We start from the raw sequence: 27,502 nt of genomic DNA, 5'->3' as shown, positions 1-27,502 counted from the left end.
CCCCAGTAATTATAATCATAAGCTCACTTAGCTTTAGAATGCATTTGTGCATCATGGGGTCACATGTAATAATAGACCCATATGCTAAATCCTTGAAATGCTAAGAAACAAACATTAAAATAATTTTAGTGATGAGATGATTTTACTAATTTGCAGATAAACATCACTGAAAAACTTTGCCTTTTAACAAATACTTGCATAGCCAGATGTGCATTTTTTTCCTTTTAGTTTTAAACACACATACAATTCATTGATCTGCACTCATTTCTGATAGTTGCTTGAATGCTGAATGTAAGATGGAGGACAGAGATCAGATCTTTGCTGATATCCACCTATGTGTTTGTAGCCTTTATTAATGAGGGATATCTCAGGCTGAGATACCACTGCATTATCTGCTATGGTGTTTTGCTGCTAGCACCAGAATCACAGAGTACTGTGTAGAAGACTGCTCCATGGATGAGAGTATACAGTTTGCTCAAGAATTGAACCAAATCCTAATTTAGTCTCTCAAAGTGTTCTTTACCTTTTTTTAGGCTTGTGGTTGATAACATTTTAGAGTTCATCATTCCTTATGCCTATATGACTTTGGAAGCAGTGAGACTATTCCAGCTTGCAATTTACAGGCTCAGAGGTATTTAAGAACGTCCACCTCTGTCCTTCTGATAAAAGTGTGCCAAAATTTCTAAAGAGATACGTTTTAATTATGCTATATTTTGTACAAAATCTCTCATTTGTTTTTTCTTTTTGTGTTCTGTACTGGGGGCTACTGCATAACATGATTAAAACTACACTGGGTATGGTAAACTGCTTTGAGAGTTGCTTTGTGTTAAAGTTTCTTTAAAAGCAACATATTAAAGATAAAGAGCTAGCCATTGCAACATTATGAAAGTCAATGTATTTCTATTAAAGCAAAGAGGTTTTGAGAGATTTACTAATAAAGAAACGTACTGCCATGAACCTCTAAAACTCCAAAAGTAGGCTGATCCTCTTTAAATTTCTGAAGCAGAAACAGATCTGTAGTCTGAGAAGTGGTTTATTATTGATCCAGCTGCTAGGTATTAGGAAGACAGGTTGCTGACAACTGTTTGTAGTAAAATGTTCCACCACCACGATGCAAGGTAAAAACTGAAGAGCTTTTGAAACTGCACACAAGCACTTGGGAGGTAATGGTGATTGGAAACACCTGCAAGAAATTTATCACTTTTATTAAGAAACAATGATTGTATAATTCAAGATAAAAAACAGATGTCTGATGAGTTGTTTCAGAAGGTAAAAAAAAAATGGCTCTTTATAAGAAATAATGGTAAAAAGACTCATTCAGTTTGGCAAGACATTTTATTCACAAAATCTCCCATTCCTCCTTAACTTTCTGCTCAAAGAACTCATAAGGCTGGAAGCCGATGTTTGATATTTGCACAGCTCAAAATCTGAATGAATACTCACTAATGTCTTTTAGCTGTTCTATACGCTATTCTGCTATCTCCTCCCTTCCTCCCCCGATCTTTGTTCTTAGAACATAATGCTGAATGAAGAGCTCAGGGGCTGGATAAATAAAATCCCTGCCACCCCTCTCCACCACATAATTTGTTAGGAAATCCTACTTCTAAAATCATCCTCTTTTTTTGGAGGATGAAGCCATTCTGTAGAATGAAAGCAACCATCACAGAAATGACTCGTGATTGCTAGTGAAACCCAAGACATTTTTATTGCACTGGGGAAGAACCACTGCTACTCTCTCTGGTTCACAGGAGTCTTCTTTACATCTCAAAAGATATCAATAATTCAATGTGCCAAAGGAGTTATTACAACTTTTTTCTTAAAAACTAAGGGCCTTATTTCTTCTAAACATAGGCCAACCTTTCTTTTTCCACCTATCTCAGGTTCCCTTGCAGCTTGTCTCACTTGATTAAAACTGAGGAATTTTGGTAGGACAGTTAGTGATTTAAGTAGGTAAAGCTCAGGGGGGGTGTCTCAGTATGATACTGCGAACAGACAATAATCTCCAGGCATCAGCCAGTACAAACTAACTATACCAGCTACAGAGATGTGAGGGTGGGCTGGTCACCCCAGGCAGCACACTACAGAAACTTTTAAGAATCGTTAATACTCTGATAGGCATCTCCTTGCACTTACTTCCTGAGCATCAAATATGTAACGTCCTAAATATATAATGCTCTTCCCTCCTACCACCAGGCAATCAAGAGAACAAAAAGCTGCATAGCAGGCTGCATACCAATAGCAGTCCCTGGTGTATGTCCCCCAATCTTCCTCCACTCCTCCTCTTGCTTGGAATCTTAGGATGTTTCCCCGTATGTGCTTTCTTGCCAACCAGCTGATGAAGGGTGGGAATAGGAAGCTTTCTCAGAAACTCAAGGGAAGAAGCGATCTTGGCAAGCATTCATTTATTCACATAACATAAGTCACACTCTGCCAGGGGCTGGCGACACAGATACAAATAAGACATGATTGTTGGCCCCTCCTGTCCCTGGAATGTCTACTGGGTGGAAGCTGCTGGAAAGAGAGAAGACATTACAAAGCCAAGAGGGCCAGTCTCCTGCCCGAGCTGGGTACATGTTGCATATATTCCAAGGCTTATGACTAGTTCTTTTACTTACAGACATTGTTTATACTCATTTTCAAATGTCACACCAATCAACAGTAATAATGAATGGATTTTACCTATATTGACAGTTCTTTCAATATAAGAATGAACTGTCACAGATAAGATCCGATCACATCTTTTAGTTATGAGAAAGCTATTGAGACAAAAGTGCTTCGGTTATCTAATAAGGGCAGACTTACTCATAATTCTATTTACTCCAAGCCAAAGAGAAACAAAATACAACAAATGTAGGCTCTTGACTTCAGATCTCTATCATGTGGTTCTCCTCCCTGTGCATTTGGGTATCTGCTTAGGTCAATGCCATGTGGCCCACTGGTGAACATGACCACCAGCTCAGAGCTAATTCACTGGTTTAGAATTACTCCTGACCTAATGTTTTCAATTCCCCTTTCCATAGGTATCCAGCACAGTTGAGTGAAGCCAGCTAAAGATAGGGTAAAAGAGCAAAATAAGAAAACTATTGTTTTCCAAATATAGAAGGGAGTGGCGGTAAATATTCTCAGCCCCCACGTTGAGCTGTAACAGAATATACAAACATTTCTACATTAATCCTTCATGTTTACACAAATGTTCACATATTCTGCCAGATAGTCTCACCCCTATAGATACACACCCCAATACCAATGCTTATAAGAATGTATAACATACATGCTACACAAATATAAATACCCTATAAAAACCCACAAAAACATCCAGAGGCCCCAGAGAACAGAGGCATAGACAGAGCTGAGATTACAGGTCCTCCTCAGTAGAAAACACCACAAGTGAGTGGAGGCTACAACAGAGAAACTGATGGGGGATGAGGATGTTTTTTAAAAAAAAAATCAGGCAGAAGAGAGATAAGGTGCTTGGGAAATGACCATAAGATATTTATCAGAATCCTCTAGAAAGATCATTTACTCTTCCCAGAAGAACAGAAGGGGTTTGTTATAAGTGGCACAGATCAACTCAGCTTTCGTGGTTTTCCTCTGCTTACATCACTGACCAAATTAAAGTACTGCAGCACTTCACTTTGGTTGACTGTGCAGGAAAAAGAAAAAAAAAAAAAATGACCTTTTGGATTCCGTTTAAATACTTTAGAACCTGATATAAACTTATGAAGTGTGTTAATAGTTTTAGTTGGACGAAAAAGAAAATCAAAAATCAAAAATAAATTACTGGTAAAAATGAAAAAGATAGCATTTATAACGTGACAAGAGAATTTTGGCAAAGAGTATGTAGACATTAATATAATTCAAAAATATCCACTGTCTTCTGTTACCTTATCTGCTAAACTAACCACACTGTTTAGTGAGCAGGTAGGTGTACACACACACAAATACATGTTCTGCCTAGGGTTCTTTGTTATTTGATTTTTGCTCTAGCATGGAATTTTTGATGTCTTAAACATGAACTCTTTTAAACCAACTATATCCTCTATCTCTGAAGCACAAAATTACATGGTCTTGACCCAGAGAGAGAGCAGAGGCATTTAATAAACATTTCTCCTCCAGGTAGCTATGAGTCTGATCCTCTACAAAATGATTTATTTGCCCTTTTAATAAAGGCTGAAAATTTTTTAATTGAAAAATCAGTAAATCAAAGGGCAGAATTTAAAAAAAAATAATAGTTTTTTTTAAAAAAAGTATTAACTGGTGTCCATTAGACATATATCCAAATATTAGAGAGCAAACCAATTCACAGGGCATTTCAGGCATTCTGTTCCTGCATGTGCTTGTTTTATTGTATGAGTGCTCTAATCTATTATCTGTCCCTACGTACTGTCCTATTAGTAAGACTGGAAGAGGTATTCACATGCTCTAAAAGAGGAACAGATGCACTCTAATTAAACCAGAATCTAAAACCTAATGGGCCCAGTGTTCAATGTACATCAGCATGTCTCAACTAAAAATTCTAATATTTGCCATTAACATAAAAAGGGTGATACTATGTTATATAAAGCTATATACTGTCAAGAGTTACCTGGAGACTCCATAATGTGTAACAATAGAGACTCTATAATGTGTAACAATCAAGTAGTGCCTAGGGACAGGTTCTTCTATTAAGCAATAAGAAAAAGTAGTTCTTGTTTTTGTTTTTAGGAGGATATTTAACACCTGGTATTCATAGCACCCTCAGTCTGAAGAACTCCACATATTTCAAAGCAAGTATCTTTTGATTCCATGAGTGGGTTCACATCTAATTCAGCATTTTAGAATAGACTGTTACCAGCACTGGAGAGTTACAATGTCCAGAACAACAAATCAGTCTGCAAAGCAGGTGACTTAGATGGAGAAATAGTATCCACATTTTAGGTAATAAAAAACCAAGGCAGCTTAAATGACTTCCCCAAGCCACCCAGTGGTTCTGGGATACTCATGTTACTGTTGCTACTCAGACCCATCAGAGAATAACTCAAGACAGCGGAATAAACATATCACACCATGGCATGAGCCCAGGAGACCCACAGAGCCACACGTCAATCTAAGAACCCAATCTGCACGCAGCACAATGAAAGGCCTTGTCTATACAAAAAGAGAAGTAGCTAGTAAGTTTAGCTGCTTACAGAAGAGCAGGTGCTGATGTGAGGTTGCTGAGGTCCTGGGCTAGGTGAAGAGGAAGGAAAAGAACACCGACTTCCATGCTCTCCGATGGGCACAAACTACACAACAGCACACACACGCTACACACGCTATACTGACAGCGGTCCTCTTTGTCACGATTATCTCATGAGAAGAAAACTAGACCTCTGAAAAGATTAGCAAAAGAGAGGCATGTTTCTACATAAAATAAAGCACATACAACTCTCTCCCCAATACCCATCATCTCCCCAATACCCATCAAGAATATTAAGATGCCTCATAGCGAAAAACAGAAAAACGTTCAATTGCAGTTGGGACTTGACCTGATTTATCCTTCACACCCACACCCACACCCACTGTACGTCTTGGTCTATTCATCTGCCTGTCTGGTAGTGACTATCGGAGTTGTCAGGCAGAGCTCAATCTCCTGGTTAGGTGGCCTTACAAAGACTTATCCTACACCTAGCGACCTGCCCTGTGAGTGCCTGGCTGGGCCTCCAGGAGGAGCGGTGGCTCTTGGGGTGCAGAGGAGGGCCAGCTTAGGCTAATGGGCTTCATGTGGAAGACTGAGGGAAAAAGTCTCCCTCCTCCCAATCCATACACAATCTTCCTTTCTAATTAACACTGTGCTATGCAATGTGCTGCAGGATTGTTCTAAGCACAGAAAGCAAGAGATGGGAAAAGTATCTGATTTTTGTATAGTGGAAAAAAAGCAAAATGTGGGGAAGGGGTGGGGGACGGTCCCACCAGTCCTGCTCCAGTGTCGCCAGGGCTCGGCTCATGGGGCCAACTGCTTCTTTCCCAACAGGCTGGAATTCCAGTCCCAGTGTTACCGGTGTCTCAGTTTACCTGGCCATTCAATTGTTCCTGATGCTGATGGCGCCTGGAGCGTCCGACTGGCTGAAAAGTGCTGCTGAAGAGTGGAGGGGTGATGGGAGAAAAAAGGGACAGGGCCACAGGACGGTAATAACAGTTATGGCAGAGAATCATCAGAACAGCAATGAAAGGCATAATCTTGTCCAAGATCACACATATGAAACCATTACTTCTGGGGAGTCAGAGTTCAATAAACAAGTATAATACTGAATATCTGTGTAAACAAAACAGAAATAACAAATGAAGGGGTCATTCAAGAGTACAGACCTCTTTTTTCTATTTTACGGTGGGGGGATTTCTATTTGGAGTCTACAGATATACAGCCAGGAGAAATGTGAGAAGGCCCTTCTTTCTGAGGACTCTCTGGTGCATGTGTGGCTCAGTACTGGGGGTAATTCTGCATGATCCAAAGTGAAATGGTGGCCAGACCTTGGCCAGACCCCTCCCTCACGGCGACACTGACGCGTACATTCTAGGCAGACCTCAGTTGTTCTTGTCCTTCGGAGGCTGACTTTTTGTGGTCCCTAGGTTGTTCCACACCTCTGTGTACATTAAGGTCCCAGTGAAGACAAACAAGGCACCCAGCCAATGCCACAGAGTGAAGGGGTTCTGGAAATACAAGATGGAAAAGATGAGGCTCACGAACTTGCGCAGAGTCACGACGAGCGTGACAGTGAGGGAGGCGCATTCTGTGGTGAGGATGAACACGCCCCGGATGCAGACGTACCTGCAGGAGCAGAGTTAAGGTGGTTTTCTAGACTGCACTCGAGAGATCAGTGGGGAACCTTCTGGCGTGGTTCTCAGCTTACACTGTCATATTCTAAAAAATATGAGGGCTTGCTATGGCTCCTCTGAGGCTCCTCCTTGGCAGAACATCCTGCAGAATTCCTGTCCTGCCATTCCATTTATGGATCCCAATTTGAAACTGCTTAGAAACCTCCCATTATTCTTATTCTGGATTCTTACAGTTTACAATAAAGGCCACCTCTGAAGTAATGAATGAGGGTGACACTCTCAGTAAGGGTGATCCTATCCACCTTTATTTTATCTCGTCCCCAGCCCTCCCCACCACCTCCAAAAAGGAACTCTGCATGGCAAATATATGCGGTGACTTAAGAGGAATGAGATCTATCCTTAACAACTTTTGGAATAAACTTAAGATCATTCAAAATAAACATTTTAAAAAAATAAAGTCTTGATTAATTTGAAGTTTCTTTTAGAACTCTGTGGTAGCTAGTGATAATCAAAAATATCCTAGGATACCAGAAAACCCCAGGTAGAAATCACAGATCATTTATGTCATTTACTAGTTTTTAATCAATCAGTGGACTCCTCTACTTCCACCCAGAGCATTTCCTCCCCATTGCCCTGTGATTTACCGACCTACTCCACCACTCTTTTTCCTCCTACAAAGGAACTCGCTAAATGGGTCTGTCTCCTTTCTACTGCAGACTAAATTAAGGCAAAAACTAAACTCATGTTACCATACTGTTAGAAGAAAAGAATAAGCATATGTATGCCAAAATAACATGGAGAAGAAGATATCAATATGGCAGAAGGCTGCAAAGGATACTGAGTGATGACGTTCATGAGGAGGTAGAACCACATGATGGGCATTGTCACACCAATGACTGGAACCTGATATAATTCTGCAAAGAGGAAGAGAGGATATAGTCATGTCGCTTTTTGACAGCTAAACTTTGCATCTTTTAAACAGGGTAATACAGACTGAACACAATAAGGACAGCAATGTTATTTCCTTGCAAATAGATTTGGACTATATACCACTTTACTTGCCTTGATTCCAGTCTGTATTAGCCACAGAGTCTTTAAACTGGCTTCTTAAAACAAATGATAATTTTAATTAAACAAATCATCATTTGTTTTAATTTTTAAGTAAACTCTTTACCATTCCCCTGAATAGGACCCCAGTTTACCAAAAAAAAAAAAAAAAAGACTGGAGGCACAGAAGTTCAAAATGATATGGCCTTACCTGACAATCAACACAAAAGGAAAGATAACTGGTAACTCAATACCGTTTGGAGATATGTTCAATCCTACTAGCAATTAAAGAATTCCAAATTAGATAATACTGTACCATTTTATATCTGCTAAATTAGCAATTCAAAATTTATAAATATTATCCTAATCTGGCAAGGTGGTAGTGGAACTGGCAGCCATTCAGTTGGTGGTGGTATAAATTGGTGTTATTCTTTTAAAAATCAATTTCATAATCCTTCTTAAGGGGCCATAAAAGTATTCATACCTATCCTTAGGAATTAATTCCAGATAATTCAAAAGAAGAAAAGAGTTCTGCATTTATTGCAACACTGTTCATAATAAAGAAAAACTCTGAATCAATCTAAATGTCCAATGTTGGAGCAATGGTTAAGTAAGCAAAGGTACTAGATGAGGCATTATGCATGTGATAAAAGCAAAAGTCATAAAGACTATATAGTCACATGAAAAACTCAGAATAAAGGTTAAAAACAAAATAAAATTATATCTACAGAAGGATTTAACTATGTAATAATGTATGTAAGTAGATAATGTCTGAAAGAAAACTGGTAAAAATAAAATTAGCAGATGTATAGGGTGATAGAACAGTAAATAACTGTTTTTTCTTTAAATACATTCTTGTGTTAGTTTTATATGAGATTTACACAGTAAATATAAAGAGAAAAAGGACATAGTAATCTTTAAAGGGTTGGTTTTTTTGTATCGCTAAATTATTTTCAGGGTTTGAATTATGCAGTATAACTTAAGAAATTCTGATAAAGTGATGCTGAGATCTGGTAAGAAAATTAACATTGATTTTCCTTTGCAAATAAAAAAAGTCACATATATATGTATATATAAATAGAGACTTTTTGTTACAACTGTGTGTTCTGGACGAGTGGGCAATGCCAATAATCTAGTATTCTATTGTCTTTGACATACTCAGATAGTACTGAAATAAAAAGGAAGTGAACAAATATGATTACTGTTTAATAACTTCAGAGATCCACTGCATCAATTTTCTGAGGAAAGACAATCAGTGTGACAAACTATTTAGATGAATATTTAGCTCTCCTGGAAAATTCAAGGATAACAGGTTCGTCTTAGACTCTTCACTGTTAAGACAGGCTTGAGAAGAAAATGTGTACTTCACTTTGAAATGATTCTGAAGAAGTTGAAGGCAGATTCTAAAAAAATGTTTTATCATAAATACCCAGCCCTGTGACTTTTAGAAGAAGTATAGCAACTAAATCAATTGCATGGAATTTGATAAGATTTTTATTTCAATAGCCCTTTGCTATGTGGGGACTCTTAGAGAACTTAAAAACTGTTGTGTCAAATATCAAAATGAACTTCCAAGTAATTCAGAGCCTTACAAACTTTTTTACGTACTCCTTCATCACACTTTTTTTTCTGGCCAGACAGGAGAGGTAGCACTGCAAATGCAGAGAGCAGTCACACCTTCACAACTAGTGTTCTGATAGCAAACAAATGTCCCCGGAGCACCCACTGTCAGTCTACAAAATGCACTTACCATTTGACGTACGTGCAGACTTGATTTTAAAAATGTTTATTTGTACCTTATGAGTTCATTTGTCTATATAACACTCTATTCCTGTTAATAGATAATCAGATCATATAAGTGGTTTCCTTCAAGCTAACTGACAATCTATAGTTAATTTATTAAATAGCCACTTTAAAAAGCAATAGCTAACTTACACTGAAGACTCTTGAAACTAATTTTGCTTATCCTGCAGCCTGTCTAACCTGTAACTAGGAAAGAAGCCCTGTTATCACTTTGCTCCCCTCTTGCTCCGCTCCAGGTAGCTTGGATTGGATCTGTGAGCATCTCTGCCTTTCACTGCAGGAAAGGATAAACAGCAGCAGAGAGCACTGGACTGCTGCCCAACTTCACAGGGCTCCGATCACAGTAGTGCGTTATTACTATGTGCTAGCATTCTCAAAACTTCAAACATTCCACATTCGAATGCAAACACACAAATTCCACAGCAAAATAGAAAATGTGCAAATATTTTCTTACTTCATTTGCATATAATTCAGAAGCACCTGTAAAAGCTTTTGCTGCTGCAACTACTATATATAATAGTGCTATATTCCTGGAAGGTAGAATGGGGATGGTTTGGAGATTGACAGGTGATTTGGATAAGATCATGAAAAAAGACGTGAAGTCAAGAAAAAAACTGAGACTTCGCCTCTGAAACTGTCAGATAATTCTACCATATAATGCCAAACTCACCAGACTTATTGAATAGAACTGCATGTTCATAAATATCAGACGCCAAGAAGACAAAACCAGGAAGTGGAAGAGCGTGCTATAGGAAGAAAGAGGTGACATAAATATAAATGTAAAAACATTAGGGAATAATTAGAGTAACTTTACAATGACTGAAAGTTGTACAAGTTGTTTGACAAGCAATATAAAGAAAAGCAAATTAGCCTTATTAAGTTAAATGTATACAGTGCTTCTGACCACTTGACATTGTATGGCATGATATCCACTCCAAAAGTATGGTTCTTGCCCTTATGAAGTCTGATGGCCATCACAGACAAAGCAAAACATGGAGCCGGCATCCTTTCCTCAACCCTTCCTCAATAAAAGGGAATGGGGAAATTCAAACGCATAGTCATTCTGCCCCAAAAGATTTGCTGTTGCCCTATTTTTGAGAAAGGTTAAGCAAAAATAATGGACTTAAAAATTAAAAAGAATGCCAAGTCAGATTTCAGGGGCAGGAAACTAGTTGGATAAAACTAGTTGAGAATAATATTAGGTCAGGGAAAAAGAAATGAAGACAAGAGTAAAAAGAGGTTGAAGAGGAAGAAGAAACAATAGGTAAACAAAGCTTAAGGTGCTTGGCAATAGCCCCCCCCACCACCACGACAGTAATAATGAACCACAGCTAACATTTACTGAGCAATTACTATATGCCAGACACTGTTCTAAGCAAAAGATGTGAACCAAATAAAATGGCTAATTTAAAAAAATTCCCAGCCACATATTCTAGTTCCAATTAAATATCTCAAATTGCTTATTTGCAACTTCAGTACAAAAAGTTGGCAGTGAAGAAGTCCCTGGAGAACTGAGCATGGAGGCAACTATCTTACCCTGACCTTGAGGGGCTGTGCTTTGGGCATATCTCAAAAGGAAAGGAGGAGGAGGAGGAGGAGGGAAGTTAGGGGAGGTGGCACTAGATCAGCAGTTTAAAACAGAGGCTCGAGCACATGTAATTAGTTAATTAAACTCTCTATTAAACGAAAAAAGCCCATCTGGGGGACTTACTCCCCTCAACCCCATCTTCCCCCAATTAGCCCAGATGCCTGCCTACACACATTCCCCTTGGCATGTTGCTTTTAGAACTTATTTTCCCTTTCCAGCTTTCCATATTGGTTTTAATAACCTGATTTCATCTGCTAGAACACTGTGGGTTAGGGTTCCTTGTCCCTTCGGGTTGCCCCTGGTTAACAGACATGTTTTATTCACAATGACTGATGTCATCAGCTTGTGTAGAGAACTGTGGCTCAGAATGCACATAAGCATCCTGTCAAAAGGACTTTAGTCTCCTGGTCTCAAAGCCATTTACTGATCCTTAAATTGCATCAGAAGAATGGCATATTTCACTTGAACTAACAAATACAGCTTAGTAATTTTCATTTTCCCCAGGTTCAAGAAGTTGCTTACGTTATAAAACAAAGCCTCCTTGGAGTGTTTCCCAAATTGTTTGTATAGAGTCTCTTGGAATATGCCCATTCTTGCTGACATCAGAAGAGCAAAAGTCAGTGCCCCAATACCTAAAAACAAACATCAGGTTAGAAGATGCTTGCATGTGTTAATTTCCAGATGCTTTCCTAAATAATATTTATTGATTGTTTAAAGTTCTACAAATATTATAAGGGCCGGCCTGTGGCTCACTCGGGAGAGTGCGGTGCTGATAAAGTTCTACAAATATTATAAACTAATTGTAGAACATGTACAAAACTTTAACAACAAATAAAAATCAACCATAATATTACCACCCAGTCCTTTATAGTTTTCTACATCACCATATATATTTATGCATATATTTTTAAACTAGGACAAGGATTAGATTGTATATACCGCTTTACATATTGCTTTCCTCACAGTCTTTTCCTGGACTTCTCCTTCAAGTCATTCATTAAAATGTTTTAAAGTATGATTTCATGACTCCATATTATTCTATTGTGGATGTACCATACTTAAATGTTTTACATTATGAGAATAGATGAATTATTTCCAATTATTTCATAATTAAAATCAATGTATATCCTTATGCAAAAATCTTTAAACAAAATGTTGATTATTTCCTTAGGATAAACTTCTTAAGTGGAATTAGTCAAACGCTGTGGACATTTTAAACACTCAATACACTACATTTTGCCAGAAAGGCAGTATCAATTTACATCCCAGTTTATATGAAAATGGTTGTCTTACTGCACCCTCAGCAGCAATGAGAATAATCATTTATTATCTTGCCAATATGATAGGCCAAAAATAACAAGGTATTACATTTTGGTTACTATTTGCATTTCTTTGATTACTAGACTAGTGAGGCTGAACATAAAATTATTGGACGTTAATTTTTCCCCATGAATTGTATGATCATGTCCTTCGCAAATTTTGCTCATTGGATAAAGTATTTTTCTAATAGCTCATAAAGATCTTTTTATGTTAAGAACAGCAACCTGAAGGGACAAAGTTCAAAGCCAAGAAGCCAGGAAAACACAGGTCTTTCGTTGCTATTTCTCTTCCACTTCGTCCATCTCAATCTGTTATTGTTATCACTGAAAGCACATGGAAAGAGTTTTACCTCCATATCAGACAACGTGAGAACAAAGCTCTACAGAGGTTGTCTAATTAATTCCACAAAAAGATATTTGTATTTTTAAAAGTTCCCCAGGAGATTGTGATGATCAGTCAGGTTTGGGAACACTGCCATGTGGAACAGCTAACCTATGAAGAAAATAAACCTAAGAAGTAGAAATAGGTCCCTTGAAAATGAGTCGATTGCTCTAATGTGCCCTTCTTTTACAGAAGCTTCAACTAGCAGACAGATCATGCAGAAATGAACGGCACTCCAAGCACTGCTCTCAGAGTGCGATGGGCAAACAGACACACACTTGTCTCTCTATACCAGTGGCAAACCAAGAAAACATGGACCCATTGTAGAACACACTGCCATGTTCATGCCAACACGAACAAGGACTTTTTCTTTTTATCATTTCTTGGACACTAAAGTTCAGAGATATATGATCCCAGGTGCCCTTCTCATCCATGGCATAATTTGTTTAGCTGAAGCTTCTTGCCAAGAAATATGTCCCTTAGGAGAAAACTCAGCAAACACGACTGCAGAGGCAATTAGCTTTATTGTAATTACTGTACTTGCCTAGTAACCACCACGCAAATGCCTGGAATCCATCATTCTTGCCCAAGCTGGACTGGGAAGTCTATGAAATAAGAAAATACACTAGGTACAGGGACCAGAACTACATGCAAAGTGCTGAGATACAAGGGAAACATTTATGTTATCCATATCCCCCCACTCTTCTCTTTCAGAGACTTGAGTCCTTGTGTTACATATGCATTTTAATTTATTTTATTATTAGTAATTGCCTGGTAATTGGGCCCCAATGGCAAGTAGTGAATATAAATGATTTGTGAGCTGATTCTTACCACCTGCTTTGCTGACATGAAAGTGCAAATAAATATCCCCACAGACACCAGGGCAATGGAGGTATATTTGTATATACTGTATCTGCAAAAATAAGAATAAAAACACCTTAGGAAAGCACAGATATGAATTTCTAAATGGTATTTACAATCAGATGGTGCATGAAAGTAAAAATCACTAAATATGACTAAAGGGATCATTTGCTAGCAGAGTCCCTGTAAGTATGTACATGGAGGAATCAGGATGCTGATTGATTTCTAAACAACACCTTTCCAGGGTATTGTTTAAAATAGTTTGTTTCCAATAGTTTGTTGAACAATAGATTGTTTCATAAGAAAACAAAAACAGAAAAAGACATAGACCAAACATGATGTTTCATTCTGCTCTCAAGAGTCTAAAAGAAACCTGACCCAGTCTTAACTGGGATCTGTCACTTTTCCTGTCTTTATGTGACCCAAACGTGAGTCATAAGACACACACCATGCAAGAGGAAGAACAGACTATCAGGTACAAGTAGCAGGATTCAATCCTCATCAAATAATGTAATACTTCATTCTCTGGGAGGGTATTTTATTAAAATCCCTGAACGACTTAAATGTTTTTAAATGTTGGCATAGTTGGATAAAGGGAGGAATATCCAATTTATAGAACTATGAGCAGTAATAACAGCTGCATTTCACATGAATTAAAATAGTATCATTAGCATTTCCTTTCAGATTCTTCGTGATCAAGCCAAAGGCCTCAGGCAAGAATTAAAAGAAATTAAACTTAGAAGATGAACCATCCGAGGTTTTCTACTCAAATACATTTACTGTTCTGGTTACAGTACCTCATAAAAGGCCAACAGAACTGGCTGAGAAGCAGAGAATGGGAACTAAAAAAGCCAAGAGCACATCCTAGAGGGAAGGGGAGTGAGGAAGCATGTACTACTGGAGGCAGATAAAAAAATAATGAAACTCTTCAGTCTTGAAAGATCAAGATGAAGAGGTTTACAATTGAGGCCAAAAAACAATAAAGGGCATGGTTAAGGTAAACAAAGATTTGGTCTTCAAATTCTGCAATGAGGAGCACTCTCTGAATTTGAGGGGCTCCTACCCAAGATAAATAAAAGGAGATAATAATTTACTAAATTATAAAATCCCTGCTGTCTGGGTGATACACACAGAAAAGAGAGACAAAAAGCTTACATAGATAGATTCAAGATGACAGACACAAAACAAGTTCTTAAGGGAAACTGAGATGTTTGAGAAAGGCGCCTGACATTCTGGGACAATATCAGGAGAATATAATTCTTTTTAAAATATATTCTTTTGTATCCCTGTTATGGACCACAGGCCTGTCCCCAGGTGAATTCTATGCTACCAAGAAGCACAATGGTTATTTCAAATGTAATAAACCTGACCATTATATATTTATGCTTAAATGCAGAGAACCTAGACAAAAAGAAATCGACTACAATAATACTTATTGGGGAATATATAAGCCTCAGGAGATAGAGTCTACAATAAGGAGTCTAGGAAGACAGGACAATTGTCCTTTTTATGACAAAGCCCTTATTACTTAAAAACTCTAGCTTCACACATTCTGAATTGACAGCTACTTTCCAAGCTGGTATAGAGAGTTCTAATACTGGGGCCGGATACTGGATACACTGAAAAGTTGCCATCACTTTGTACAATTTTGGTATTAATAATGAGAGTGAACTTTCCCTGAGAAATTCTCTAGACTGTACATGATATCTCTGCCTAGTGTCCTTTTTCCTTGGGAGTGAGGGGTTAGGCTCAGAATGAAGGCAGGAGATAAATACTTTGAAAAAGCATCCCAAGTACTTCTGCTATTTCCCACCCCTACCCCAGAGAGAGCCATTGTTGACAGTCACAAAAAATAGTCCTGAACCTTTCATTCCACCTTCTTGGCTACTTGGGCCTTTGTTAAGAATTTCCTTTTTAATATGCATTATATTCCTTAGTTCACTACATTGTACAGATAAGCACCTTGTAGGAGAGTACTGTCCCACAGAACTTCTGTGATGTTGGAAATGTTCCATATCTGGACTCTCTAATATGGTCCCCACCAGCCACACGTGACTACTGAGTATTTAAAATGAGACTAATGAGACTGAGCAACTAAATATTTAATTTTAAATAATTTAAATTTAAATAGTCACATGTGGCTAGTGGTAGCCATATTGCACAGTGAAGTTCTATATCAATTGGCTTTGTAGGTTAGTATCATACTAAAAATTCAATGATGACAACAGCTAATCAGTTCTATGCAGAGAAAATGCTGCTCCAAAGCCACAGTTAGGGCCTCTTACCTGGTCAACTGCCTGCCTCAGGAAACTGCATCACTGTGCATGATTGTTAGAGAAATAACTATGAAAAAGGGTAGATGGCCAAAAGCAAACTTATCACCACTGTGGGAAATGGAATCCAGAAGATTAGCTTATGGATGGTGGCTCGGGATATCATTCCATAGTTAAAATATGAGAGTGTATTGTTTACCTCTTCTTCAAAATGATAATTCCTAGGATCATGTTGGCAATTAGAGAACCCTGTAAAAGGAGACAACAGTAACAGAGTTTTAGTGCACTAGGGAAAGAAAAAAACATAATTCAAAATGAACATGAACATGGACAATGAAGGAGACAGGGATGAATAATTAATAAGGTTCAGTTGTTCTTGTGATGGCAAAAAGTACAGACCATAGAAGTCTATCATGTAAAATAATAAAACCTTGTAAAGATGACAATGAGAGTAAAAATGATCAATTCTCAACAACTGGTCATAGCTTAAGCTACGGCTAGCAGGAATAAATGATATTACAGACTTGCTTTTGTCAAATTTTCCATCTCTCTAAGTTATAAGAGCTTTTAATAAGCTTCTTCCGACCCCCAGTTTTAATGAAAGAAGTCAGGCAGGGACCTCTCTTTTCTCTGGAAAGGTGTCAATCAATCAACAAATGTTTACTGAAAGTATACTATGTGTTCAGTGCTTTGAAGGTCATCTTGATAATTATAATTAGCTCTGTAAAGTCGCTTCAGGAATAGCACATCCTGTCTCACACAAATCTCAGACCACATAAAATGTTATCATTCCAATTATCACCCATTTTGCATTCTTCTGCAGTCCTCACACTGTATTCCCCCTTGAAGTCTTCCCTGCTCTTCATTCTAAACTTATTTATATACGTATGACAGATACACAGGTCTTCCACCAAACGTGAGGCAAAGAAGAAAACGTGTACTGCTTTGGGAGAAACCCTACCTCCATCAAGATTTCCTTTATTTAATTATCTTAAGTCTCTGCTTAGCAATTTTGAATACAAAATTAAGGAGATGAAGGAGATTCAAGGTAAAATCTGTTTCCCAGGGAAAGTTTAATTCTCTTTTTATTAACCGCCCATTAGACCCCAGATAAATAAAAGTAAACCCATCCACTTTGACATTTGTCTTTTTGCCTTGCTTCTCCAATGAAAGCCGTCCTTGCTCCTCATTCACAAACCACTTCTTGTACCCTAGACCCCCGCACTCATTACGAGACCTTTCCACATGTTCAATCTACCTACTTATATTCCTCAGAGGAACAGCCACATGTGAGGTGTGGCACTTACAGATCTGAATATCATGTGCAGAGGCATGGCAATGTTGAGGTTCAGCGCGTAGTTGTTCACCACGCTGACAGTGAAGAACATGGTGACCATTATGGCATAGTACCTGAAACGCAGAGACAAGCACACTTCACACAGAATCTACCCTTTCAGGAAAACCAAGTATAGAAGGAAATATATATTTTTGGTTAAAAAAGAATTTTGCTTATTTCCTCTGCATGAATGCTGCATCACTATTATCATATGAAATACTAAGTATATATAAAAATACTTTACAAAGCCAGACTAATGTGAGAAAAGTTTGAATTACAGGATATGTTTAAAGAAACACTAGTTTAATATTTTTCAAATATGCATATTGACTTAGAACTAGGCTTTAAAAATGTTACCTAACAGTCATCAACAGGTTTTTTAAAGTGAATGAATAACTTTATTATTGTATCAGTTCTTTGTTTATCATTTTCATATACCTCTGAAAATCTTGAAAGTGGTTAATTCTCTCAAATATTTCCTTTAGACACTTGTTTATGCTATTGCTTTTCACTATTTCTAAAAAAGAGATTTACTAAGTCAAGAATTACTTTTAGCCTAGCAACTGTTAAAATTATCCCACGTTCTGAACCAAATTAATGAGGACATGATTTGACTTGTATAGATTTGTATTTAAAATTAGGGTCCCTGTTTTTTGAGCATTTACAGTTCATAATATAAAAATAAAAACAAAAAAGAAAAAAAAATCCAGTAACCCTAATAACTTAGAAAAATAAAGGGATAAATACAAATGAACAACTACGAACCAATGCTATAAATGAATTAAATAAATATTTTACATATGTATGTCCCCATTTTGATCTGGAAAATTCTTAAGATGCTTTTCATACATATTAAGTTAAACCATATAAAACTGCCATTTTTTAAAGGTCAAAAAGGGCTAAATATCAGCAATTTCATGATTCAACCTACTATATCCAATAAGAGAAAAAAAATATTTAAAATTAATGATTAAAGAATGTAGGTAAAGGAAAATAAGGAAATGTTGATCTTTGAACAAAGATTTCCAACCATTTTCCACTTTTGCACATTTGAAGAATATGACAACACTGAATCCCAAGTTACCTTCCCTGAGAAGAACCTACTCTATGATGTTGGTTAGATATGGAGCCATAGGTCACAACAGGCAGCCAAGCCAAGTCTAAATGAACACAGTCTGGAAAGTTTGAGGATCTTGATAATGAATGCAGAACACTGTATTGCATACGGCAAAATTACTAGCAACAGCTTCTTCACAACTTCTAAATAATATACTATTGGCAACTTCACAAGATTTCTTGCCCAATTTTCTCAGTCTTATCTTGAGGAGATGCCATTTGGAGATAAAGAGAGTTCGTCAAGGTCTTTCCACATTGCTGCCTGCATAGCACTGCCTAGATCGCTTACGGGGATGCAGGACGTGAGCAAGATTTTGATTATGGCTTCATATACAGAAAGTAAAATGGCCACCACAAATAGGACACACATGAGGGTACGGTTGTCAGGGCAAGATCACGGGGAGCTTCATTCTCAACATCATGGTAGCCACTGAGAGGGGTGCCACGATAAAACGGTAGAAGTTGAAACAGAGGGATGAAGAGGTATGTGGGAGGAAGGGAGGTCAGCCAGCTAGGACACTATTATGAAGGTTATGGTGACAGCAAATATGTTCCTGAACTCTGCAAGTGGCGGATAGAGTGGGAAGAGATAGTGGGAGGAGGTGGGAAAGAGCCAGAAGAGTCCAAAAATGCTGGTCTTCAGGAGCAGAAAGTTTTATGCAGCAGCTAAAGCCAATGAAAAACAAACAAGAAAGTATTCAGAATACTTAGCATAGCGTTGGGAAATGAAAAAGTAAAATGTTAATAACAAAATTCGGCCAGATTTTCTATAGCAGGCTATTCACGAATGCTGCAAAAGAGCACCCATGAGCATGAGCGGTGACTTCAGCACCTGGATGCATTTACCTGGAGTGTCACTCTCAAAGGGAGGGATACCATCTTACCAAACATTCATAACTGGATGGTCACGCTTTCACCTCAAGTCTCCACAGCAAGAATGCTGAGTTTTCAATACATTGTTTATTACAAGAACTGCCCTGTTTTCTCTCTGTCTCCATGAGAACAGTTATGCCAATCTGGACTAATGGACAGATCTGGTACCAACAATTTTGACTTAGCTTGCCATTCATTTTCTATTAATTGAAGTGAAATTCACATAACACAAAATTAACCTTTTGAAAGTGAACACTTCAGTGTCATTTATTACACTCACAATGTTGTATAACTACCACCTCTATTTATTTCCAAAAGCCATTCCTTTTTTAAAGGAACAATGATACTGCTCTTAGCATATTTGATAACTTTACCAACACAGAGGACAGCATACATAACTATTAAAAACCTCTGGTCACACTAGGCCTTCTGACTGACCTTACACTACATATGTGTACACACACACACACACACACACAAAGGGGTCTTCAAAAAGTTCATGGAAAGATTCGTACTATCGTTTTATTCCATTTTTCCACGAACTCTCTGAAGTATCCTCGCATATACTCTATTGTCTCCACCACGGCTATTTCAAATAGCGTGGTGGAAATTTTATTCTAAAAATAGGCTCCCTAGAGTTTTACAACATATTAAATTCAGAAAATGAATTATTATTCTACTGATATCTTTGATATAAATCTTATAAAAGGATATCTCATACTCCTTGTTTACAGGTACCATCTCTTAACTTTTTCAAAAAAACAAAAGCTAAAAGAGATTTCAACATGCCATACCTTATTGGAATAGCTGGTGGCTTCCTTCCCAAATCGGCTTCAAAGAGGAAGCCTTCCACAGCAATAAATAAAAATTGTGCAAATGTCACAATGTTGCCACACCCTGGATGCTTCCTGTATAGTAAATAACAAAAAGAAAAAAAACTGAGATAGAGGGCAGTAAAAAGTGTTGCTTTCTTATTTCACTCTTCCCTAGGTGCAGCAGGCCACGAGTGAGAGTTACTATAATACCCTCATTCCCAGAATTATGACACAGCTTTCCTAGCAAACTGTAAGAAATTGGTCTATGTTCTTATTGGGATCCTCACTTAACCAGCAGGCCTTTAGTCAGGATCCTAGTCAGCTTAGGTAGCAAAGCATGCTCAGGGCTCCTGGAATGCTTATATATCTCTCCCGACCAGGAATCACCAAGATTGCTATCCAACGAAGAAATGTACCCAGCGATGATGACAGGAACATAATCTTAGCTCCCCAAGGAGGCAAACACTGGTTCTTGGGATGAGGGGAAATCTTACTTATTTATAAGTATAAAACACAGATATACATGCAGTACATTAACCAGTATACAGTCGTCCCTCGGTATTCATGGGGGATTGGTTCCAGGACCTCCCGTAGATAACAAAATCCCAGGATACTCAAGTCCTTGATATAAAATGACATAGTATTTGCATATAACCAACACACATATTCCTGTATACTTTAAATCATCTCTAGATTACTTATAATACCTAACGCAATGGAAATGCTAAGCAAATAGCTGCTATACAGCATTGGTTAGGGAATAATAACAAGAAAGAAAAATGCCTGCGTGTGTTCAGTAAAGTCACAATTTTCTTTTCCGAATATTTTTGGTCCATAGTTGAGTCCACAAACACGGAACCCCTGAATGGGAAGGGTCAACTATATAGTACATCTATGGAGCAGTAATTTAAAAAAAAAAAATGTCTAAAAAGGGTTCTGAGGGGTGGGGACAATAATGAAGAAAAGAATGAGAAACACTGCTTGTAGTCCACTATCCACAATCCTTCACAAGGTGTTTCAAATATATTAGGCACTCAAGAAATGTTTGTGGAACTCAATTGATCCTCTTCAGCGACCCTATGTAATAGTTGGGGAATCTTCCACAGTGACTATTCAGGAACAAATTTACAAAGTAGAAAAATTCCTGACATCTCTCTTGAGGCATGCTGTGAAAATTGGTCACTTAAAATGTTTATGATTTTCTTGAGCTTGTTCTCCATTCGGCTCTGCTCAATCACCACAAAAAGTACAAAGTGAGCAGTTATTTTTGTTCTCCTGAAGCATCCAGATTTCCTATAATACCAATACTCAGCAGCCTTCATATCCTGTATTTTCATCTTGACCAAGGACATTCACCTGAAGCTACTGAATAGAGGGGTTTAACTGTATTACTGCATATTAATATAATGCTATTTATCAAAAACAACTCAATTCTCAATTGGAGGTATTAATATTAAACAGCAATGCCAAGATACACAAATTCTTAAATATAGCTATTAGGCATAAAAATAGACAACCCCAGGCACGCACCATTCATGTACAAAACTAGGCTTCCTATCTGAAGCAGAACTGGTGCTACTCTTTTTGAAGGTTTCCTTGATAACTACTGCTTTATATCCAATTCAACAATTTTTCCTTTAGCACTTCTTATGTTCAAGGCACAAAGCTAAATGTTGCAGGAATCCATAAATAATCATGTAAGACATTCACCTCATTCAGGGAGCTAATTAAAACTGTTAGCCTAAATATGAATGACAGGAGAAGGAACTTTAACTCTAGATGGTTCCTAGTACAGTGCTTTTCAACTCTAGCCAGTCTGCTCTTTTAAAAACCCATAGGCCTGAAGAGACTCATGCTTCTAGATCTGATTTGATAAGTCTAGGGTAGGGCCCTGGCACCTTCCCATTTGATTCTAATGTGCAGAGTTGGGAACCACCAGTCTAGGTCTGGGGAAAGGACTGGGAGTGTTTGTATGTGTGTGTGCTTATGTGCATGTGTAAGATGAACTGGTAATTCTCATGTGCTGACACAAGGATGGGAATCACTCTACTCCACAGTGGTTAAAAGTACACAATGACACGCAAGATCTCACTGCGTCACTTACCATGTGACAATGGAAGTTAATTAACTTATCTAAGTCTAGTTTTTTTAATCTTTAAAATGGGAACACTACTAGTACTTTTGTCATTGGTTGACTGTAAACAAGCCAGCCCCTGAAAAGAAACAAAGTACCTGCCACAATGAAAAAGACAATGGAACCACGATAATGACCAATATTTAGGATCTTGCATATTGAAAGATCTTTGATCTAAGACACCCGTATAATGACATTCATATTGATCAATTTTTCTCATCTATAAAATGAAAGTGATATATTAGTGTGGTGGTGAGAATTCAATGAGAAAATACACATCAAGTGCCAAGCACAAGACTTAGCCTAAAAGAAGCTCAATAGTGTCCTTGCTTTCCTTTCCATTTTCTCTTTACCAAAAGCTTAGGCCAATTCAATTAAAGAACAATTATCAGGAACCTTTAAGCTCTCGACAGGAGTGAGACTTGATCCCTGCCCTCACGAAGATGACAATATGATGAAAGTGCCCAGCATGAAGTATGAGACAGTGAGAACCCAGTGCTACAGCAGGGGTGGTTAGAGGGCGGATTTCATCTTTGTATCCTCCTATTGGGGCACAGTGTCTGACCTTCAGGCAAGCAAGTGAATGAATGTGGGGATGCCTCACTTTAGGCAAAAGTGATCTACAATATTAGGATTTGTATAAAAGATGAAAAGAGACAATTTATTTTTGAAAAATAATTCAATTTACAAGTCTATTCTCTGTAGGATTTTTTAAAGGCACCATAATACATTTTTAATTTTATTTTTATTTTATACATGTTGGTATTATTTATGCCCATTTCATTCCTAAAGACACTGTGGGCCACATGGCACTGAGTTAGGTAAGTCTTCCCAGGGTCACATGGCAAATAAATAGTGTTTGCAGACACCCTGATTATTATTATTATTATTTTTACAACTCAGTAGTTTTTGGTATGGGTTGTGTAGTCATCACCACTATGTAATTTTAGGACACTCTCTAAAGATATCCCATATCCATTATGAGTCACTGCCCATTTCTCCCTGTCCCAGTCCCTTGACAACTCTAATCTAGTTTTGTCCCTATTTCCACAGTATTATTAAATCTCCCTAACGTACTCACATAATTCAATTAAAAAAGAAAAACTACTTATATTTTTAGGAACACATTGTTGTATAGTCACCAACATAATTACTTATTTTAACTTAATTCATTTTAAAACTACAGAGTAGGGTTGGCCGGTTAGCTCAGTTGGTTAGAGCGTGGTGTTATAACACCAAGGTCAAGGTTCAGATACCTGTACTGGCAGGCTGCCCAAAACAAAAACAAAAACACACAAAAAATTAAGATCTCTAAATCTCTTGTTTTCTTGAACTTTATTCCTCAGGAATTGAAATCACTAACTACAAACAGTTTCTCTTACATTGAATTCTTTGGCAAGAATCCAAATTTTTATTTTTTAAAAATGTTAACTTTGAAGAGAATGAATTGGATAGCTAGTTTATGACTTTTGTATTTCTTTTGCTGAATTTAGCAAACTTCCTTATTTAATTCAACATAAGGAAAAATAAAATGGGAAAAAGAAAATGTTTCAGATTGTTTTCCTGATGTAAAACATGCAATATCTCCCCTAGTTAGTTGATGTGTGTCTATCTTGTTTCCAAGGTAGAACGCAAGCTCCTTAAGGAGGGGAAATCAAAGCACGCATTCATTACTGTGGATCTGCTCTGTACACTAACTGCATTGTATTTTATATTTTATTATTGGTCCCAATTACAGGCATAAAAATCAGAAAGAAAAACCCAAATTTGTTTTCCAATTTGAAAAACATGATTAAAAATGTTCTCTTCTTCTGGCAAGTCACTTTAGCATATGTATGTAGTGTTCTACTTGCCACTTATTAGGGCACCTAAGGAAGTCATATAAAAAGCACAGTTCCTGCTCTATAAAAATTTATGAGTTTTCCACTGTGATGTCCCAAGATAAAGTCACAAATTCCAAGGCTCTATCTAGAAAGAACATTAAAGACCATCTGGTCTAATGAGCTGTCATTTTATTGATAAGTGTAAAATGAGAAGTCATGGCTTGCCTAAGCAAACTAGGAAAAGGTTGCTATCCACTCTAACATCGAATATATTAATAAATGTACTTTCTCACTGCTGTACAAAAACACACTGTTGAATGCAAAAATGCAGATTTGCGAAAAGGGTAAATAAGGATGGCTTACTTACAAATTACTCGGAGTATTCTAAATAGAAGCTTCCATAAAGCACAAAATCATTTTGTAAACCTAGATTTATCCACAATTTTTCAGGAACAGCTCATAAAACAAGACTTCAGTATACTTGTACTGAAACTAAGTTACTAGAGAGAAAGGGAAGCCAACTATTAGTTGTGCATCAGGCTTTACCCATGCATCTCAATCTCTCAAAACTCTGTAAGGCTGGTAGAACTATCACTTCTTTTAGTGACAGAGCAGACTCCAGGAGATCAAGTAATTTGTAAAGAGGGGCTTCAATCACTAGCATATTCTAACGTCATAAAAATTTAATTTAATGGCATATTCAACACAAATATCACACTATTATTCTCTGACCTTCATTTCCATGGCTGGCCTAATTATACTGCGCATATATATATAATCAATTTCCAAAGTGGCCTTCCTTTGAAGTCTATCAGCCTTATAGACAGATACATTTTTTTTTCATTTTCATATCCCTCACCATCTACTTCCAAGACAACAGATCTTCACCAACACCTTCTCCGTAATAAAATTTCAAGCTCTTAAACAGCAAAACTTAACCTCACACAGAGTTTTCTTAAGAGAGCTGGTTGCTTCAGATTGACTTAATCAATGGTGTCAAATAAAATACATTTCTAGTAGGCATCAGTTGAATAACTGGGTGACTACAATCTCTGGATCGCTCAAGTTCAAAAATAACAGGGAAGTTGAAAAAGGTTTTGGATGAGGAGTTTAGACATCTTGGATCCCAGTTGTGGCTCTGCCAATTACAAGTCGTGAAAGGCCACCTAACTTATTTCTTTCAAGTAACCAGAGATTGTAATTTTTAACGCGTCTTGTGCACACGATTGTTTGGATGGTCAATGGAGATAATGCATAGTTTGAGAAATATGGAGCTAGATAGCACCATTTACAGCAGGGAAAAGGAGGCCAAGAGCGGAAAAATGACTTGAAAAGTCCACACAGCCAGCGGCTGACAGAGTCAAGACTGAAATTCATAGCGCTGGGCTTTTTAGTCCAGAGCCTCTTCCATTCCACCTACCGCCTTTTCCCTACAGCTTCTCTCCACTGGACTTTGCACATTCTTGCTCAACGTTGTTTGGGAGCCACTTCAATAAAACCAACCTAGTTTCCCTTTGGGAAAGTGTCATAGCCGATCTCAATTTATGAAGTTATACTTCAAAATGATTGTTTCCCAAGTTGAAGACTATAATATCTTAAAGCTGGAAACGCCCTCTCTGGTCACTTGAACTGGTTTTCTACATAAATAAGAACATCACATCACTGAGATCCAAGTTTGGGCAAAGTGCTCACAACCATCTCTAAGGCCAAGAAAACAAATGCTTTGCAGGATACTTCAATACATATGAAATCTTTGCAGAGTGTACACAATCAGACTGCTTTACATGCCTAAGTCAAGTCAAGCTCGTGCCATCAGCAGGATGGAGAAAAGAGCTGGGGTTGGATGGGAGGGAAGGAAGGAAGGAGACAGCGGTCTGGCGGAGGAACCCCGGGTTCTGCCGCTCACTCTCTGCCGACCTTGAACCAGTCACGTGAGGAACTCCCCAGGCTTCGGTCCCCCAGGGTGTGGAAAGGGGTGATGCCAGCAATACCCTGAGAGTTCCCGTCACTGGGAGGCTGGGAAACTGTTAGGCGGGACGGCGGACCGTGCGCAGGACCACGGGGTGGCAGGTCCCACCCCCGGCCCCGCGCGGGTCACTCACCGAGCCAGGATCTCTAGGAAGATCACGTTACTGCAGCAGCCCGCGAACACCAGGCCCACCGCGAAGGCCGGGCGCATGGCCGGTTCAGGGGAAGGGCAGCGAGCGCGCAGAGGAAGCGCCCGCCTATGCCGCTACCCCGGGAAGCCGGCCTGCTGTCCCTGCCGCGGCGGCACTGGACATCGCCACTGTCCCGGAGCGCTGCTCTCCCCGGAGGCCGCCACAGACGCCGCCAGCCGAGGAGCTGTAGTTCGCAGTCAGCGCCGGCCTCATTCATCCAAGGGTGCGTCCGAGTCCCGGCTGGACTACACGTCCCAGGATGCCGCGCGCCTTACGTCAGGCTATGACGTGACCCGCCTCTGCCGGGCAGCTCCGCCAGAGAGGAGAGAGGGGCGGGGTGCCCGGCATACCTTGCGTGACCCGAGGCCGAGGGGCTTGCTGGGAAATGAAGTTCCAACGCTGTCAGTAATTCTTGGGGCAAGAGCTCAGAAAGACATGCGTCCATCACCGTCACAACAAACTGTACAACTACGGACTTGTGACTCTTCGCTGGAGGAGTTCTAGCATCTGAAACAATTCTCCTGAACTGGGAGAAAGTAGCAATTGTTCTGAACTTACCTCCCTACCTCTAGAAAAGAATAAAGGACTCAGAATATCTGAGGTTGAATCATGCTTATCAGTCGTGCTATCTCAGGCAGGTTCCCAGAGCCCCAATGTCACCGTAGGCAGACAGGGGAGCAGTAATTCCCCTCTTACCTGGACGTTAGGAGGTTAAAAGATATGGTCTATGAAAAGCCCAACATAGTAAGTTAACTGAGTTACGATATTATTACTGGCGAGGCACCCCGCACAGTAATCGACCCTATTAGCAACTCTAGGGTAAGGATTTCTTTAATTCATTGCTGTAATGTGCCCGCATTGTGCCAGCTCGAGGTGGGTGCTCATTAAGTATTAAATGTAACTGGTAGTAGGCATTCTGTTCATGTCAGTTTCTGTTCCTACTCACCTTCTTAGGGCAGCCGTTCTCAAATTTTAGAACGCATTAGAATTAGCTGGGGTGCTTGCTAAAAATACAGATTTCCAGACCCCGTACATAAGGATTCTGATTCGGTAGGTATGAAGTAGGACGCAGTAATCTGCACTTAGAACAAGCACCTCAGATAATTCTGATGTGGTCTTCAGGACACAGATGGGGAAAAAACATTTTGAAGTATGTTGTGGATCTTGAAAAAGACTTC

At 38.6% G+C, this 27,502-nt stretch overlaps 1 protein-coding gene across 5 annotated transcripts; it reads right to left on the bottom strand.

Moving 5' to 3' along the window:
* Positions 1–1,157: 1,157 nt before the first annotated feature.
* Positions 1,158–26,527, bottom strand: SLC35B4 (solute carrier family 35 member B4). Of its 5 annotated transcripts, none has more exons than XR_010023875.1 (11): positions 26,268–26,527; positions 20,188–20,301; positions 17,376–17,478; positions 16,268–16,317; positions 13,766–13,847; positions 13,479–13,539; positions 11,756–11,865; positions 10,316–10,391; positions 7,634–7,709; positions 2,234–6,787; positions 1,158–1,183 (listed from the first exon to the last, which is right to left on the bottom strand). XR_010023875.1 is itself a non-coding variant. In XM_063100364.1 (10 exons), the coding sequence occupies exons 1-10, from the start codon at positions 26,342–26,344 to the stop codon at positions 6,544–6,546; spliced, it is 993 nt and encodes a 330-aa protein (XP_062956434.1). In that variant the 5' UTR covers positions 26,345–26,527; the 3' UTR covers positions 1,854–6,543. The 5 variants fall into 5 exon arrangements, 1 of the variants encoding a protein (XP_062956434.1); XR_010023877.1 differs by lacking the exon at positions 1,158–1,183 and having other exon boundaries at positions 1,854–3,643; positions 5,169–6,787; XR_010023876.1 differs by lacking the exon at positions 1,158–1,183 and having other exon boundaries at positions 1,854–5,351; positions 6,034–6,787.
* Positions 26,528–27,502: the final 975 nt, after the last annotated feature.

Source organism: Cynocephalus volans, chromosome 6 (assembly GCF_027409185.1).
Source record: "Cynocephalus volans isolate mCynVol1 chromosome 6, mCynVol1.pri, whole genome shotgun sequence".
NCBI classification, from domain to species: domain Eukaryota; kingdom Metazoa; phylum Chordata; class Mammalia; order Dermoptera; family Cynocephalidae; genus Cynocephalus; species Cynocephalus volans.
The sequence above is the reverse complement of the archived record's forward strand: the minus strand, read 5'-3'. Positions and strand labels throughout refer to the sequence as shown.

Excerpts from the sequence above, each read along its gene's own strand:
- SLC35B4 (XM_063100364.1), bottom strand. The coding sequence starts at position 26,344 with ATGCGCCCGGCCTTCGCGGTGGGCCTGGTGTTCGCGGGCTGCTGCAGT. Across the intron at positions 16,318-17,375 it reads TGCACATGATATTCAGATCT|GGTTCTCTAATTGCCAACAT; the intron begins GTAAGTGCCACA and ends CTCCTTTTACAG. Across the intron at positions 13,540-13,765 it reads TCATGTCAGCAAAGCAGGTG|ACTTCCCAGTCCAGCTTGGG; the intron begins GTAAGAATCAGC and ends CTTATTTCATAG.